The 16130-nt window shown below is 35.0% G+C and overlaps 1 protein-coding gene across 2 annotated transcripts in view; it reads left to right on the top strand.

Annotated features, from left to right (window-relative positions):
* Positions 1 to 15780, top strand: part of BMP5 (bone morphogenetic protein 5) — a 113509-nt gene extending 97729 nt beyond the window's left edge. The window contains exons 5-8 of one of the 2 annotated variants that reach the window (XM_026507191.4): positions 9076 to 9152; positions 10486 to 10596; positions 12770 to 12823; positions 13962 to 15780. In XM_026507191.4, coding sequence (XP_026362976.1) covers positions 9076 to 9152; positions 10486 to 10596; positions 12770 to 12823; positions 13962 to 14111 — 392 coding nt within the window. In that variant the 3' untranslated portion in view covers positions 14112 to 15780. The remainder of the gene's footprint in view (positions 1 to 9075; positions 9153 to 10485; positions 10597 to 12769; positions 12824 to 13961) is intronic. The other variant, XM_026507193.4, reaches the window with a different exon arrangement.
* The last annotated feature ends 350 nt before the right edge of the window (positions 15781 to 16130 follow it).

Below are 16130 nucleotides of genomic sequence, written 5' to 3'. Positions count from 1 at the left end.
TAACCTGCTTTATGTGTGTGTATGTATACACATATGTATAAAATCCGGTATCAAAATATTACAGATGCACAAATGATCCCAACGTGCTTGCAATTTGATCTATCAGTTGATAGAAAAGGAGATAAAAGTACAGGGGATCTGAATGAATCTGCCAAAATCTGAAGTTATTTAATCATTTTATTTATACCAATAAGTGTCTTGTTTAGTCCAGGCTGCAAACAGATTTTCATAAGCTGTTCTTAGATGAAAATGATGGCTATTTTATTCCAAGAAATTTTATCTATAAAAAATAAATCTGCTTGAAGGGGAAAATTTATCCTAGAACATCCCAACTTAGTACAATATGTTTGTTCATTTGAAAAATATGTGTTCTATGTTAATGGCCACCATATGCAGTGTACTTGCCAGGCCCAGTGGATGAGCTGGTGAACAAAACAGACATGATTCCTGCATATGGGATTCAAGCAAATTAGAATGCTGTACTCTTCCAAAAAGACACATTCAGACAGTATTTGCCATTATTCCTGAAATCTTCATTTTTTCCCCCAGTCACTTGAAACTGACAAATCCTACTGAAATTTTTTATTGCTCAAATGTGTATGAGTGTTAGGTAAGAATTATTATAAACAAAACCAGAAAAAATAGTCTTTTTTTTTTTTTTTTTTTTTTTTGCGCCTGGGACTTTCAACAAAAATACTAAACTGGAATTCGTTGGAATCTTCCTAAAATATGGGCATCAGGACAATCGTGTTAGATAGATGTCTATTTGATGTATTTAGTAACAGAAATGGGAAAGATTTCTATATGAAATTACATTATACTGAATTACATGCTATAGAGTAATGTTTTACAATAATTTTCCCCAACAAATAAGTTTAACCATATTTTTCACTTGAAAGTAAAACGTGATATTAGTGCCTTGTTACAAAGCTATTTTATAAAGATCTTCGCAAGATATTTAGTTTGGCAAAAATTATAATTGCTTAATATGAAAGATGGGGAAAAATAACTTTCTAAGACCTTTTCTTCCTTGTAAATACTAGCCTGTCAAAGTTGTATATTTTTCTTTTCATGTAGAATGGTTCTGAAATTGGTTGAAATGTTTTTAATTTGATGTAGCAGACTGCATTAAGGAAAGGTTTGTTAAACCGTGAATAGAATAGTGAATAATTTCTGAGGAAATTACAAAGGGAAAAATGTAAGTCGCAAACTTATTATTGGAGCTCATAAGGACTGTGGCAGAGGCGTTCCAGAGACTGAAATCATCAAAGTCCTTTTCCCTATTCGTGAACTCTATTTATCTTCTCTTTCTGACCACAAGTAACAAATGTACTTCTATAACTAGAGATGAATAAAACACATGGAGCAGAAATCATGTAACTTTTCACCAGTTTCCTAACACCATTTAGAGTACAAAATTATTCTAATATAGACCAATATTTTCTTTTTAAAAAGTTTGTCATTGGCAGGCATGTCTGTGAAATATGTGGTAGATAGTTTTGGAGCATGTTCATATTTTGGTAATAAGAAAGAAAGTAGCTGGTTTGTGTCTAGGAGACGTAACCTTTCAATAGGTAGTAATCAAGCAGACGGGGAAAAGTCTCATAGGATTTGGCCTAACAGACAGGGATTTAAGGAAAGGGAATGCTAATATAAACACAAAATTTGATACTTAGGAAACTTGAAATGCCAGTGAAATTTTAAAATTATTCAAATATAAATAATAAATGCTGTAATAGTACTAAGCTTTTACAATAAAATACTGTTTGAAGACTACACGGCTAAGAGAGAAGCCAATGGGGGTGAAGAGAGTTGTATTAGATGTTTGCCTGATTGCATTTTTTTCTGCAAAGCATGTGTCAAATGTCAAAAATCTCGGTTAGTGCAGGAGAATTAAAACCCAGGTCATTCTTGCTTTCTTTACCCAACTTCTTTTCCTATTTCAAAGATTCTTGCCTTCCAACTTCTCAATGATCCTTTGTTCTTCTATACTCCTATGGAGAAGCCTAGAACAATGCTTGGCACAGAATAGGAACTTGTTAAATTAATGTGTACACTGAACGGAAAAAAACTTAATTCCTCTTTCAGGTGAATATATGCAGAAACACTGCCCCTAGATTTTCTGCAGAAATTGTCCCTCTTTGTCCTTCTTCAGATTTTTGGCAAGGAGGTTGAGCAAACACATTGTGTGAGATATTGCCTCTTTCACGAGGAGGAAGCATAATGGGTGTTTATTTGAATTTGGGTGTGGAGGAAAGGAAATGGAGGTAATAGCTAATTTTTTAGTTAGCTTAAAAAGGCTTTTGGTACTAGGTTGATAAGGTCTTAAGGAACTACTGAGAGCAAGGTGGTCTTCTAAGAACTATATGAGTGCTGAAAAGAATAGAGTATTAAGAATTTGGAAGAATTAATAAGACAAATGGCAAGTCCTGCTTCACTGCAGAACTGCTTGCAAAGATTGCTTATTGTGTCCTGGGTACTAGGGATTGTTGAAAGTGAATCCAATCCATAGTGGCTCTACCTGAAACCATGGTGATTTCTTGGGCCAAGTCTTTCAGAATCATGGAAACATTCTATACTTATTCTCAACTCTGATAGGCAGTGTCTTTTGTCTAATATATGCAATGTAAACTCATGCCTCTTGGACAAACAGATGTTAATCAAAATCAGAAAGAACAATTGATTACAATGATTTCTTTAGAATGTTCTATATCATATAATTAATATATATGTTCATTATTTAAAGATAATCAAATCATCAATAAAACTAAAGTTCTCTCTTGATCACCTAAATCCTTTGAGAGAGGTTACTCTGATACACTTATATCAACATGGTACCTATACTTGCAAATCTTTTCATCTATATATTCATCTCTTTGGGAGAATATATTTTTATTATGTGTGTTTAATTACATAAATGATATATCTTATGTATTTCTAAAGACTATTTTTTAGAATAATTTTAGGTTCACAACAAAATTGAGAGGAAGGTACAAAGATTTCCCATATATCCCTGCCCCACAATGCTTAACCTCCCCCATTATCAACATTACTCATCAGAATGGTGCCTTTCTTCCCAAGGATGAATCACAAGGATGAATCTATAATTGTCCAAAGTTCATAGTTTACATTAGGATTCACTTTTGGTATTGTACATTCTGTGGGTTTGGACAAATGTATAATGACATGTATCCATCATTGTGGTATCATACAGAGTACTTTCACCGCCCTCAAAATCTTCCTTCCTCTGGCTATTCATCCCTCCCTCCCCTTAGCAACCACTGATCTTTTTATTGTCCTCATAGTTTTGACTTTTCCAGAATGTAATAGAGTTGGTTTTATGGATTTTTTCAAAAAACAGTATGTCTCAGTCATCTTTCAAATTGAGTGACCTCATTCTTTTTAACGGTTACAATATAGTCAACAGTGCTTGTATCAGAGTTTATTTGGTCCTGTCACTCTTAAAAGACATCTTGGTTGTTTCCAAACTGGGGCTCTCAAGATCAAGGCTGCAGTGAAAATCTTATAAGGCTGCACGTGTGAGAATGTTTCTGATCCACTTGATTTCTATAATAATTAACACTAAAAACTGTTATTTGTGCCCTGAATCACACAAAAACTTTGGAAATCCCTCCTAAAATAACAATTTTGGTGTCTATATTATGTATCTGTACATTTATTTATCTATAATCTTTTTATGAGGTATGGAAGAAGCTAGAAAAGTATGCAGGAACCAAATTATAAAGGCTAGAGTATGCAGTAGTAAGGAACTATGGTGTCTTCATATAGGCAATTGGAAAAAGGAGTGCCGTAATCAGATATGCATTTTAAAAAGTTAGATTTGGCATCAGAGTGAAGGATGGGATGCCAAGGGAGGAAATCGAAAGCCCAAATAGTGATTAGGAATCTAATCCAACACTCCAAGCACTGAAAATTATAAATTGGAAAAAGGGGAAATGGAAACCAAAACATGTGGGATGGGACGAACAGGGAGGGTTGAGACAGGACTCTGGACTGGGAATGTCAAGAATAAGTGGAAGGTATAGGAAAAAGATATGGATATGAGCTTCGATGAAGCATAGGACTTGACAGTGCCATAGAAAATAAAAGAATTCAGGAATGGAGCCTCCCATGGAAGTATTAGTCCTCTAAGTATAGGCAAGGAGAAAAAGCAATTCCATGAAAGAGACCAAGACTTGTGGTCAGAGATGGAGGAGGGAGAGCAGGGGTGAACAAAGTTACCAGGAGAGGATGTTGAGGAAGGATGAGGTAACCAAGAGAGCAAAGGGCTTCCAACCAGTTATCTAGACTAGAAATGGGTCAGTCAGTGGGCTATGTGGACCAATTTAATGTAGGACATGAGGGAGAAAGAAAGAAAGTCAAGAAACTTCCCAAATGTTCTTACTTGGGCCACCAGATGACAGGTGATCCTGTTAGCCAAAGTAATGAGCATCTTTAGAGTGTGAGGCCAAAAGTAAAAATAGTGAGTAGGAGGCATCCAGGAAGCTTTTATTTAGAGATGTCTGGTGGGCCGTTGGAAACTCAGGTTTGTGGACAGTTTTTGTCAGTGAGCTCAAAGGTGAAGATATTAGCTGCATCATCCACGCAGACCCTTTGCTTAGCAGAGTTAAGCGAACATACCAGATAGTCATTGTTTTGTGTTTTCTGTTCTGTGTCAGACATTTCTACACAGAGACAAACACAGTTATTCCTACACAAATCAGTAATAGTAATTCCTAGTGGGTTGTGCACAAATCAATCAAGGAATTCACTGGACATGGAAGATGATGATTAAGATAGAATAGTAGTAGCATTTTTAAATCCCTCATCTTTGAAGGGATTGCTATGTGTTTGGGGTTTGTCATGAATTTTTCTACCTCCCAGGTCATATCAAAATTTACATTATTAAATGGTCTATTGTAGCATTATTCCTGCTTCTTTACCTCTTATACCTTCATTCATTTGTCATTTCCATTTTCTGTAAATTAGCGAAAATTCCAATGCTTAGGTGCTGACTTCCTTCGTCCCCTTTTTCTGCTGGGAACTGAGCGTGAGAATGCTAGCACTTCTTTTGTTTTGAAACACAGTCTCTCATCATAGTTGGCTTGTTTAAGCTTTTGACATGGTTAAATGTTAGATTCTATTTTGGATTTTTTGTTTTGTTTTGTTTTCTAGATATATCTACATTTCATCCCTTAAAGAAGCCAATACTAGATTTAAAAAGTAAAAAATGAAACCCATACTGGTATATGGAGTTGTCTGGATTTAAATTCTTTTTTTTCCCCACTTCATTGCTAAGCTACCCCATGTCCATTTATTTGGTTGGTTGGTTGTTTGTTTTTCAGAGACTGGTGGACAGACCTTTGAACTCCTATGTAGAGTTCAGGGTTTTTTTTTTTTTTTTTTTAATCACTTTTAACCTCTATGTATTTTTTTTTACATTTTTTTTCTAAGACAAAATAAGTTCTTAAACAAGTTTAAGAAAAAGATTAAATTTGCACTGTTTGCAGGAATTGATCATAGAGAAGTTTGCATAAAGTATTTAGCAATACTATCAATATTTTGGCCCTGGTTTCCCAGTAGTGTTACCATTACAAGACAAAACAAAGAAATGCTGCATTTGGAACATCTGCATTTTAGTTGAGGAATAACAGCATGCTTTTCTAGTGTGCTCGTGGCACCAGAACATTTTAGTAATTTCTGTTAGAATTCTTCATTTGTAGGCAAGTTAATCTATGGTAGGTAGCATTATGTCCATTTCATTTTAATTTTCGAGGGGCGATCGATCACTATTTTTTAGAGATATAATTTCCTTGCCCTTCCTCCTTTAGTTTATTCTGCCAACCACTTATAGTAGACCTAACTGCAGACTGTGCTGGTTTGGGTACAACATTCACTTCACTCATCCAGTAATTTTTATTTCTGGCAGAATAAGCATATGGTCCTAACGCTCTATGAAATCAGACTCTTGGAATCAGATTCTGTTATAAATTTCATTGCTCGTTACCTTCATGTGATGTTACATTATATGCATCACTTAGCCTGTATGAAAAGCTGCATAGATGGAACAGATCTATTTTGACTTTTAAGTTTTACTTTCTTTTTTTTTTTATAAACATGGAATTCATATAACCATATACGTAGTTTATGGCTTTTCGTATATACTTGTATGTGTTATTGGCTACAATGTCGTTATTCATATTCAGTGTTTTTAATTAAGACAAGGATGAATGAATAAATATTCCCATCATTGTCTAATGCGGGGGCTCGTGAGGCAAGGCCCTGTGGCCTGTTCTTGTATGCCCCAGTTGCTAAAAATGGTCTTTAGATTTTTACATGTTTGAAAAAGACTCAGAGGAAGGATAACTTTTTGTTTCCCATAGAAATCATACGAAACTCAAATTTTAGCATCCAGAAGTAAAGTTTTATGGGAATTTAGCCATATCCATCCACTTACAAAGTCTGTAACTCCTTTCATGCTATAGTGGCAAAGTTGAGTCATTGCAAGGGACAATTAATTATTTCTTTTCCCTAAAAATGATACAGGGAACTTATCCATTTCATGTTATTGTAGTTAGTGTTACAGTATGCTTATTCATTGCCTGGACAAAATTAACTCTTTGTGCTATTCTGGTCAGGGAAAGAGTTTACCCAAAGAATAAGAGTGCCGCATTCCAAATAAATTCTCTTTTCTCCATTTTCTGTCATTATCTACATATTTAATTTGTTTTAATGAAGCTAGTTGCACAGCAGGAAAAACTCTGACCTAGAAGTAAAAAAGTGTGAGTTCAATATTTAATCATTATTTTGTTTTTTAGGCAGAATTTAAAGAATTACTTGAAGTAACTGTGAAAGGTAGACGACAAGCCCCGCGAAGATGGGCTTCATGGATTTTTGATGTGCCTACATTTTCATTAGAGGTTGAGGATAATTAAACTGGAAGGTGACATCTTAGGACACACTACTCTGCCTAGTAAACTACTACATTGATTTGATAGAGATGATTGTCAGAGTGAACATAGCAGTTATTCCTAGAGGAAAAAATTAGCTGTCTTCTTTGAAAATAAGTTACTTTGCTGGCTCCCTTACCCTGTATTTTTTCCTCTTTCATATTTCACATTGGAAATAATAAAAATGGGTTAGCTTCTAGAATGCTATTTGTATAAAGTGTGAACAAATGCCAAAGAAGACAGCAGAGATTTTCTATAAAGCTCTGTGTCTCTTTGGTATTACTTTAGTCCAGATGCAATATTGAGGCTCTCCATTAATCCTTTTTTTTTTTTTTTTTTTTTTTTAGAGCGAGCAAGAGCATGAGTGGGTGGGGGAGGGGCAGAGGGAAAGGGAGAGAGAGAATTGTAAGCAGTCTGCACACTCAGCACAGAACCTGATGCAGGCCTCAATTTCATGACCCTGAGATCACCACCTGAGCTGAGACAAGAGTTGGGCACTTAACCATTGTCCCACCCAGGCACCCCATCCTTAATTCTTTTAAACAATTATAAAAGGTTATGGGTTTTTCAGATTATATTCTAAAATATTTAAAGGAAATAATGTATTTCCTTTCCTTCAAGTCATTTGTGGAACACATTGAGGAATTCGTTTATTAATTCCTCAAGTACTTATTGAGTACCTACTGTGTGTCAGAGACTGTTTCTGAAACTTGGGATATATCAGTAAATCAAACAGAACCAAACAAGAGTGTTGACCTTGTAGTGCTGACCCTTTATGGGGAGGAAACAGACAAGAAGCAATGCACATAAATGAGTAAAAGGCATAGCATATTAAAAAGAAAGTGAAATGGGAAAAAAAAATAAAAGCAAGGTGAGGGAGATCCGGAATACCATAGTGGGAGCTGCAGTCTTAAATGGGGTAGTTAGTGAAGGCTTCATTGACAAGATGATGCTTAAGTGAAAAATTGAAGAAGCTATAGGCATTAGCTATGTATATGACCAAGGGAGAGGGAAGAGTGAGGGTGAAGGCCCTAAGGAGGGAGGAAGCTACCTGGGTGGAAAACAGCAAGGAGGTGGAATGGCCAGAATGGAGTGAAGGAGAGGAAGAGTAGTAGGAAATGAGTCAAAGAGGTAATGGGGTCAAATCAGCCTGGGCCTTGTAAACCACAGAGGATATTTTACTCTTAGTGATACAGGGAAATCCAGTGGGACTTCTTGCTGGGGAGTGCTATAATTTGGACTACTTGTTAGAAGATCTACCTGATTGCTTTGTTGTAGATGAGCAAGGGCAGAAACAAGGCGAATGGGCAATGAGACTATTGCAGTGATTCAGATGAAAGATCATGGTGGCTTTGACCTTGCCTAGTCATGGAGGTGGCAAGAGTAGGTGGATTTTGGACCTATTTCAAGGTAGAATGTGTAGGATTTCTTGACAGATTGGATATGAGAGTAAGAGGAAAAAACAGAGTATTTTGACTCTCTCTCTCTTTCTTTGTCTTTGCTGGGAAAGCTGCCATCAGTCAAAAATGGAAGGGTCTACATGTTGGACAGGTTTGGGGGGAAAAAAATCAAAGTTCAACTTTGAGTATTCTGAGTTTAATATGTTTATTAAAATAATCAACTCTGTAAGATCCCAGTTGGTACTTTCCCAATGTCTGCCTCATGGAAGATGTTAAAAAATATTGTATGAATTTTTAATACATATTAATATATTAAGTATATTAATATACCAAGTATATTAATATATTAAGTATTACTATATTAGTATATTAAGTATTCACACTATAGTGTGAATTAATTAATAAATGATCATTCATTGAGCAGCTAGTACTCAATGAATGGCAAGCATCAGATTGTGCACCATGAAACAGGGAGTCTAACCAAATTCTTATTAGAACCTCACAAGGTAAATGGAATTGACTACATTTTACAGAAGAAGAAACTCAGGGCAAGTGATTTGCCTACAGGTCACATGGTTAGTTAAGTGGCTCTAGCTTTAAGATTCAAACTCATATTTTATAACATCAGATACAGCCTCTTTTTAATTTTATCACTGATCTCACAAAAGAAATACTAGGATACCTGTTCAGCTGTCATTTGTTTAAAATCTAATTTTCATCTTCAGATTATAATACAAGTGAACAAAAACAAGCCTGTAAGAAGCATGAACTCTATGTGAGTTTCCGGGATCTGGGATGGCAGGTAAGAATGGTCAGTCAACTTAGGTGCTTCTTTTCTGTTTTATTATAAATCCAGAGTTGCTCATAATCTTTGTTAGTTATTTTTCCAATACACTAACCAATTATTTTTGATATGACTGTTCAGTATATGTGTTATCCACATAATTTTTATTTCCCCACTATCCTTCTACCATTGAAACATCATTATTAGGGTTTACAGTAAGAAACAACTATGCTGAAGAAGAAACATAACCTTACGATATTTAGAAAGTGGGAAAAGGGATGTTGTTTAAATATCCCAAAGTTCTAATTTTAACACCAATTTTTCAGATTAACTTGAGCAACACGATTTGCCCCCAAGGTCTCAAACTCTAGGGCTAAGAGATAGAATCATTGACTATAATGTCTGTCATAAAGTAAAGCTACAGAAAAAACATTTTTTTCCTTGAACCTAAAAGTTTTATTACTGTCTTTTCCATATGCTTCCCAAACAGGGTGAGGAGGAAGATTTAACCAAAATAGTTTTTAATGTCTCTGTGTATTGGTAGTTTAAATTGAAGTCTTTAGATTACAATATCCCATTACAATGGATTCGCAGAATTGAATTTGGGCTATCTCATTGAAAAGTAATATTAAAATGTAAGCATTTAACAAGTTTATGCTGAACCTTCAACACGATTCATTCAATAAGTTTACACTTGGACTAAGTTTTACTTCTTGGGGAAAAAAAAAATCAGGACAACCATTCCATATGCCAATTTTTTGGCTTCCCCCAAAATTTCATGTGTAGTTCTCAAGAATTTGCTTCAATTCGTTTCTTCTAAAGCGACTATAAAGTTAACACACGAATGGAAAGAAAAACAGCAAAAGGAACAAATATTAAAGCTTTCGGGGGTTGTCAGGCTTCTAAAACCAGGAATGAGTTATTAAGAAGTAATGGGAATTATCTCAATTAAGTTTATTCTTCTTTTCCTTTCTGGTTCACTTGAACTTTCCAGAGTTCATCATTTCCTGTTTAAACAATATTTACAATGCTATTTAATGATTATGGTTTTATTCATGAATACATGAATTAATACATACTATGAATATCCTACATAGCAACCTCTTGGGAGAAATTACAGAGGGCAATTTCTTGTGAAAATATTTATACTCATGTTGTAAACTTCAACTTAAAAATAAATTAAGGGCTTGAGGGTGGCTATCTTGTTAGAGTAATTGTTGGATGAAGAAGAGAAACCTAGCCAGACTAAATATGGGTATTATTTAAGAATTACTTTATTTTTATTTTGGTGATTTCTTTTATTCTTTTTCTTCCTCTTTTTTCATTTTCTTTTTGTGTGTGTGCATTCTAGGATTGGATTATAGCACCAGAAGGATATGCTGCATTTTATTGTGATGGAGAATGTTCCTTTCCACTCAATGCCCACATGAATGCCACCAACCATGCCATAGTTCAGACTCTGGTATGCTTTGTTTTCGTAGAATTGAAAATGGTTTAAGATGCAAGGATCATACAAACGCTATTTTAAAGGAAAGCACCCGTGTATAGCTATAAGTGCATTATTTTTTCTTTAAAACTTCCTTGGTACTTTTTTAGAGCCAAAGTAACAATTGTGGATATAGTCAGGAATTTCAGAGGTCCTGATTCCAGAATGGGGAAGGATTCAGCTAGGAAAATTGGAGTAACCACATGAAGTGGTCATTCTGCACTGATTTCTTCACTATGCAATATGACGAACCACACAGGTTCCCAGGGGCTGCTTCTAACCTAGCAATTCATTAGTAATCATTGCAAAAACATTGAATAATAGCCTTACTGAATTTCATCTGAGGGCTTTTACTCTAATTATTTAAGAATGTGCCACAACATATTTTGGTATTATGAAACTGCTTTAAGTAGAATATAAGTAGAAGATTCATTTCTATTTCATGATCCTGATTTTTTTTAATAATCTTTAGGGTGGAATTTCAGCTTCATTTTTTCCTTCCTCACTCAGGAATTTAGCAGTGGTTTAATCTCTAGTAACCTGGGCTTATTTTTGTGAAAACAATAATGAAATGTTGATTTTGTGGTCTCTAAATGGTTGTACTGTATCTAATGAGCTCACGAAACCTCTTGAGAGTCTGACATACCTGCCTTATGGTGTGTGACTTACTGATTTGGCAGAGGGACAATCTCTGGAAGACTAAGTGCGAGGCTCCTAGAAGGTACGATAGACTATGTGATAAAATTCTGAATTAATGTTTGGGTTAATAAGAACATTTTAACTATGTATCATCAAGATAGGAGGAAGAGGACAAATTGCTTTAGATTCAAGACTTAGTGACGGAAGTGACTCTTTAGTGGATGACAGTAAGAGAGCAGTAGCCATAAGGAAAAAATAATCTGTCTTTGTGGTGAGTCTTGTTTATGATCAACAAAAAAACGGAACTATTAGAATTTGCGAGTTGACTCTTGAGGTTTTTTTTTTTTTCAGAATTAATTTAAAATTTAAAGCTGATGGAAAGACTATCCCAGTTTTCTTTTGAATAAGGAATGGTTTATATACATTATATTAAATCCTTGAATGACTTGATGTTTTCTGGTCTGGACATCATAGGTACTGGAGAAGAGTTAGACACCAAAGATGCACGTCTATGGCAACTAGAGCATGGGTATTGTCAAAAACTTTGGAAATAACCTTGGAGTAAAGAGAACCAGAGAGATAAAATAAATACATATTTTGGAAGGCAGTCATTTATAAATGTTCTTCTTTTTATTCTTGACCAATGAGATTGCCTATTTCTGTGCCATATGCAAAGTACAGAGTAAATTCCTGGGGAAATTTGAAGATATGTTATGATTTCATCTTTGCTGTATCTATAAATAGAAGTACTTCTTGATACTGGATATCATTTCTGGGGTATGGGGAGCTCTTCAAGGATGGGTGTGTTGTATTCCAACTTCCTCCGGTAAAAAGAATCTCTGTGAACCCTAGCCTTCTATCCTTGCCTATGAGAATTCATGATGACCCAATAGCCAGTCACACAGAGAGAAATGCTGCTGTTTCAAGCCTTGGAAGAATAGCCATGATCACTGTCTTTCTGTAGGCTCAAAGCAACAGCCACTATTAGCTTATAGAGGAATGATAACGTCTCAGAAAATTCTTTGCCTCTTTATACTGTCATCTCAAGAACTCAGAAAGCAGAGTTCTGTTTCATTAAATATGTATCTAATATATCAAAGGCTGCTTCAGGCTAAGCAATGCTTAATTATTGAAAAAACTCTGTCAAAATACTCTCTCGTTTTTCTTTTTCTTTTTTCTTATGAATATATAACTATGTACTGTCAGCTTTTGGGGCTGTAGTCTAGAAGGCAGTGTCAAAAAACAAACATTAAAAAAAAATCTGACATGGACTTGGAACAAGACCCTGCTCTGCCTCACTGTCCTGGGATATGGGACATAAGTCATTGCAAAACTTGCAGCATACATGGGAAGTTTGATTTTTTTTTTTTTCCTGGCATTGTGCACTCTGTATGTTTGTTCGGTGAAGGACATGAAACAAGAAGACAGGCATGTTTGTTGCTAAAGGAAAGCATATTTGTGACTAATATGTTTGAGAAACCATTCAAGAACAATCCATTTTTTTTTTCAGAACGATTGCTTTGCGAAGCTGCCAAGGCCATTGAAACAAGGGCTTATCAATCATGTATGTGTGGGTTATGGAAGATCAAGCTGATGAGGGACACAAGCTGCATCTGAAATTCGTAGAAACTATCCAACTTTCAGTTTTGTGAGGTCTTAGGAAATTTCAAGTTCATGTCAGATCACTTCATTTTTCCTGCTGTTTCTGTCCACATGCAGGGCTCCTATATCATTTCAGCCAGGACATTGTGCAGCCAAAACTCTAAGAGGCTGTATTTGCTTTTTTGTGGATCCTTTAGGACTCATCAGTGGGACTTCCCATAAACTCCTTTGGGGGAAGGGCCAGAGTAGGTGGGTGGGAAAGGGGGCTCCTTGCTCAATGACTGCAAATCATAGGCAGACTGCCAGTCTTACCAAAATGAGGATAAACCCTTTGCTTAAGTATTTCACTTTTGGTGTACAGCTACCTTTGGAGGCTTTTGGAGAAGAGCGATATTCAATTTTTAAAATATCTAGGCTCCTTGTTTCTGATTTAGCTGAACGTGCTTTTTGGCACTTGTCTAGGAGAGAAGGAAAGTAAAAGGATATTAAACTCCAGCCAGTCTGGTAAAAAATTCTGTAGACAAGAGTTGAAATCATTACTTTAAAACAAGTTTTGGATTATACCTGGAGTTCACTTTGCTGTGATTTTTATGCTTCCTCTACTGTGGAAAATGAAGAGTTGGCATAACTTTTACGATTTGTTGTTTAACTGTCCTTTGAAAAAGAATTCTTAGATTCAAATCTTTCTGCAGTCTAATTGGGTCCCTTCATTGACTTGCATTTATAACTTCTGTATTTCTCATGAAGTAGATAGAAGTAGTCGTTCTAACCAAAAGCAACTCAGTGCTAGTTGCCGTGTTCTTTCCCCCAGGAAAATTTCCGCTGAATATTACATAGAAGGAGTTTTCCTTACTTGGTAGAATATTTTTCAAGGCCCCAACACATAATTAGAACTGGTGAGTTGCTCTAGGTGTTAATGCTTAAAAATACATCCTTCACTACCAGTCCCCAACCCCCACTCCAGCCATTGAATGTGAATAGAAGACTGATAGCTTAAGGGTGTGCCCGATTGTGTGACAAAACGAGAATATTATTTGAAAGGTGTAGACAAAATGTCTATCTTGTTTTTTAAAAAAACAAAACATGTTTTTCTTTTCCAGGTTCATCTGATGTTTCCTGACCACGTACCAAAGCCTTGTTGTGCTCCAACTAAATTAAATGCCATTTCTGTGCTATACTTTGATGACAGTTCCAATGTCATTTTGAAAAAATACAGAAATATGGTAGTGCGCTCATGCGGCTGCCACTAATTTTAAATAATAATGGTAATAAGAAAAAGATCTGTATTAAGGTTCATGACTATAATAAAAAGTATGCTTTCAGACGAGAAGGGAATTTCATGAAATTAGTCCGGCTCACTTCATCTCTGTACCTTTGTACGATATTGTGTATATAGTCACTTTTATTTATTTAAAGGTATATATTCTCCTTTGTGGATGCCTTATCAATAAAATCTATTTTATAGGTCTATTACACAATAGATAGCCCAGTGTAACTTTCAATGGGATATGCTAAGTCCAATTCAATTCCATTTCAACATTTTTTTTTCTAATACGGTTTTTATGTAATTTTCCGAAATTAGACCGAACTCCTTTGCATGTTAACCACTGCTAAAGGAAATTGAATGCCTTTGGTTGTGTTGTGCCAGTGAAAATGGATAGGATATTTATTTAGAAATAAAACTAAAAACAAAAACAACCCAAGCAAAAATGCTTGGACAAACACAATTTTACTTTCAGAGTTTCTGCTTCATTAGATAAAGTGAAATGTTGAACTGGATTTGAATAAATAAGCGGTAGGCAGAACATAGAAGCTGAAAGATTACACATAATTGTTGTAACTGTTTGCTTTAACAGAATTGGTGTAACTGGAGGAGCACACTCCTTCTTGGCTTGTGGATTGTAGATTTTGCAAAGCGCTCAAAGCTTCAGGAATTCTGTGGAGACAGGCTTGAGCCTGTGTCCATAACTTTCCAAGTTAACACTAAAAAATTGTAGTACAACCTTCTTACCTCAAATAAATCATGTCTGCCTATTATCTAGAACACTACTGCTGCAGATTTTTTTCAGATTTAAAAACAGTCCAAAATAAAGAAACAGTTACATGTGCTCCACTTCCTTCCCCACAGACAAGAGTCACTGCATACATAAAACATACTGGAGCAAAGATGCCGACAGAGCCATTTTCCTTAACTCTCCTTTATAACTGAGTTTGCTGATTGATGTGATGCAAGGGATTTTATTTAGGGTAAAAGCACTGAAACTAAACTGAAGGAAATTACCAAAAATCCCAGAATGGCTTTGACAGAATTGCCGTTTCTAAAGAACAGCTGAAATCCATTTTTCATATCTTTGAGAATGAGCTCAATGAAAACCTTATTTTGTAAGGGGATTTTGTAAACCTTCCTCCAAGCACAAATAATTCCAAATGGGAAGGTTCTGTTGTGTGTATGTGCATGTGTATTCTTCCCCTTGAAATTAATTTATTTTCTTTCTTTGCCTTCTAAGGCTTTTCTTTAACACACACTAACTTTCGGAAGAATGACATTTAAATGGATTACTTGCTATTTATGGTGACTCCGTGGTTAGGCTCATTTACAGCTCATCTAAAATATTCATAAAGCACCATTTATTAATTGCCTTTTTGGACCTTTCAAATAAAACTTCTATCAGAAATAGCTTCCAAAATGCTATGGGTTCGTTTGTAATTCAGGTATATTACAATGTTGTTTTAAAACACAGTTTATCTTAAGTAAAAATTGATAATAACTCTATTGGGGGATGCATTAAGTAATATATTTTTAAATAGTGTACCATTGTAAGAATAAGAAACGGAAGTCTATTCTATTATTCTTTAAATGTGCTGTTTAAATATATTTCTATGTTTTAAAATATATTAAACTGGTGATGCTAGTTTCTACTGATGTGGTTGTTTATTTAAGAGGGATACAAAAATGTAAGTATGTCATGAGCTGAGACTCTAAGAACATCAGATGTAAAATGGTGGAGTACATGATTCCTTATGTTGTTTTTAATTGCCAAAACTAGTTTTTGTATTTTTAATAAATAATTCACTCTTAAATGGACAAAGCAAGAATCCATGAATTAAATATCTTCTCAATCTGCTCAAACAACAAAGAAATTTTTAAAATAGCAAAAATGATAGGGATGGAAAAATACCTACTTGTTCTTTTTCACGAGAGGAGATAATTGGCATCAGTATTTTCATAATTTTTCAGATTAGATATATGAATATATATACATAAATGC

The sequence above is a fragment of the Ursus arctos genome, unplaced genomic scaffold (assembly GCF_023065955.2).
Source record: "Ursus arctos isolate Adak ecotype North America unplaced genomic scaffold, UrsArc2.0 scaffold_29, whole genome shotgun sequence".
Taxonomy (NCBI): domain Eukaryota; kingdom Metazoa; phylum Chordata; class Mammalia; order Carnivora; family Ursidae; genus Ursus; species Ursus arctos.
The sequence above is the reverse complement of the archived record's forward strand: the minus strand, read 5'-3'. Positions and strand labels throughout refer to the sequence as shown.